Below are 2,692 nucleotides of genomic sequence, written 5' to 3' on the forward strand. Positions count from 1 at the left end.
AAAAAAAAAAAAAAAAAAATTAAAATCGTTCTTTCCTTAGGAGAGATAAGACCAATTATAATCATCAAGACATGGCCAGGAGCTAAATTATAAGGAAGAAACTGCTACTGAGGGGGATCAGGAAAGGATGCAGAAGGGTGTGCTGGAAAAACAGAGGAGGGTTTCTCAGAAAAAGCATCTTCCGTCCATAGAAACAGTGTTTGTGCAGGATGAAGAGTCTGAGGAGGTCATCTTGGGCAAAGGAAACGGCAGCTATAAATATTTGTGAATTAACAGATATGCTTCCCTGCACAATGAATTACCCTTTTTGTCTCCAGTAAGCACCCAGATCTTAATGTCAGCTTTTGCAAGTTTTGAAATGGTTTCTGGAACTCCATCCTGTAGCTTGTCTTCAATAGCTGTAGCTCCCAGGAGCTAGAATGTGTATTTAAAAAAAAAAAAGGGGGGGCGGGGAATTAGCAAATAAACCAAAAGTTTTCTGTAATTACAGGTTGCCAACCTGTGAAAAGAAGGGCAAATTATCCATCCTGGTTGCTGCTCTCCTGGTGCCAATGGCCAGTGTTGACAGGGAAGGCTGCCATGTTTCTCAATTACTGCAAACCAACACAGCTAAAAACATTTTCCCTAAAGGATGAACTATTTAATTTACCAAGATAAAAATGCAAGTACAAAATCAAGGATGTTAAAAATACACTTTCCTTGTGTATCTGTGGCTTTACACTGACATTAACCAGTTGCAACACTAGCTATTTGTTGAATATTTTCCACTGATCTAAACTCTATGAAAACTATGTATTAAATTTGGAAAACTTTTAGAAACAATATATTTTTCTTATTTCAAGATTTTGCAGAATATGAATTGTTTCAGTAATTCCCCCAATGTAGTAAGTATTAGATGCAGGTTCGTTATTGTTTAAACATTATAATAAATTTTAATAAGTGATATACAAATTATGGAATTGAATTAGAATCTCTCCTAATGTATTTTGTCTTTTGGTTTCTCATAATGGCAACTTCTGTACTGCTCCTATTTTGGTGAACAAAAGAAATTACCTTCTTCCATTGTGCCAGTGTCAAATGTTGAAGTTGCAATTATCTCTTAAGCTTGAGAACAAATATTCAATATAACTTAATAAAAATTTCAATTCTGCTTAGAATATCAAAGAAAAAGTTATTAAGGCTAAAACTCACAATTAAGTCTTTTTCAATCTCCTCATATACTTTATCCAGAGCTTCGTCCCGGTTGGTGGAGGCCACACTAGCAGCCATAAACTTTTTATTCCATTCTGCAAATTCTTTTTCTTCAATTTCCTTGTAGCAAAGGCATAGGGTTCTAAGAGTTTCATTTGCAAAGATCTGTTTTATTTAAAAAAATAAATCCACCAATGCAAAGAATAGTTAATTTTATGTAATTCAGGATCAAGTATGAAATTTTACTTTGAAGTAATATACTAACAGAATTTAAAAAGAGAAGACCATTAAAGATGACGGATTCTGTACAAATACATTTTAGAGAGGGGATTAAATGTCACTTTTTTTTTTTTTTTTTTGAGACAAGGTTTGGCTTTATCATCCAGGCTGGGATGCAGTGGTGCAATCCTGGCTCACTGCAACCTCTGTCTTCCAGGCTGAAGTCATCCTCTCACCTCAGCCTCCCAAGTAGCTGGGACTACAGGTGTGCACCACAATGCCTGGCTAACTTTTGTACTTTTTTTGTAAAGACGGGGTTTCATCATGCTGGTCTTGAACTCATGAGCTTATGTGATTTGCCCAACTCAGCCTTCCAGCATGCTGGGATTATAGGCATGAGCCACTGCGCCCGGCCTAAACATCACTTTATAATAGACTTTGCTTTTCTAAACTTCTGTAGGGTCCAGGACTGTACTTCTAGTTTCCAAAGGGTAAAGTTTACCTTTCTTCAAAGTCTTCTATTACCTTTCTCTTTTTCTCTTAATGATTTTTCTCTTAAAGATTTTCTCTTTTTCTCTTAATGACTAGGAAAATATCAGACCAAGGGAGCTGCCTTGGGGTGTAATGACGTAAGCACGAACCTGACAACTTTATAACTTGTTCCAACAAACTGTGATACGAGTCCAATCACCTATGAACTCTCCACCAAGCATGATTCCCTCAAACCAATTCTAAAATACAGAAGCCATTATTAAAGCTGAAGTCAAACCTTCTAATGGTAAAGAGTATCTGGCAATTTTTCAGTGGTGAATGATTTAAACATTTTCTTTTTTTTCTTTTTCTTTTCTTTTCTTTTTTTTTTGAGATGGAGTCTCGCTCTGTTGCCCAGGCTTGAGTGCAGTGGTGCAATCTCGGCTCACTACAACCTCCGCCTCCCGGATTCACGCCATTCTCCTGCCTCAGCCTCCTGAGTAGCTGGGAGTTGCGCCTGGCTAATTTTTGTATTTTTAGTAGAGATGGGGTTTCACCATGTTGGCCAGGATGGTCTTGATTTGTTGACCTTGTGATCCGCCCGCCTCACCCTCCCAAAGTGCTGGGATTGCAGGTGCAAGCTACTGTGCCCAACCCGATTTAAACATTTTAAGCAGTTTCAACAAGAACCAGTAAATATCTCATTACTTTATAGTCATATCTTTTTTTTTAAATTAAATTAAATTTTTTTTTTTGAGACCAAGTTTTGCTCTTGTCACCCAGGCTGGAGTGCAATGGTATGATCTCGGCT

At 37.3% G+C, this 2,692-nt stretch overlaps 1 protein-coding gene across 1 annotated transcript in view; it reads right to left on the reverse strand.

Annotated features, from left to right (window-relative positions):
* The window catches only part of ATP8B1 (ATPase, aminophospholipid transporter, class I, type 8B, member 1), an 81,308-nt gene that overhangs the window by 22,555 nt on the left and 56,061 nt on the right, over positions 1–2,692 (reverse strand). Inside the window, exons 17-18 of the mRNA XM_011949533.1 lie at positions 1,192–1,356; positions 293–414 (exon numbers count right to left, since the gene is read on the reverse strand). Of these exons, the coding sequence (XP_011804923.1) occupies positions 293–414; positions 1,192–1,356 (287 nt within the window). The remainder of the gene's footprint in view (positions 1–292; positions 415–1,191; positions 1,357–2,692) is intronic.

Source organism: Colobus angolensis, unplaced genomic scaffold, assembly GCF_000951035.1.
Source record: "Colobus angolensis palliatus isolate OR3802 unplaced genomic scaffold, Cang.pa_1.0 Scaffold108, whole genome shotgun sequence".
In the NCBI taxonomy this organism is placed as follows: Eukaryota; Metazoa; Chordata; class Mammalia; order Primates; family Cercopithecidae; genus Colobus; species Colobus angolensis.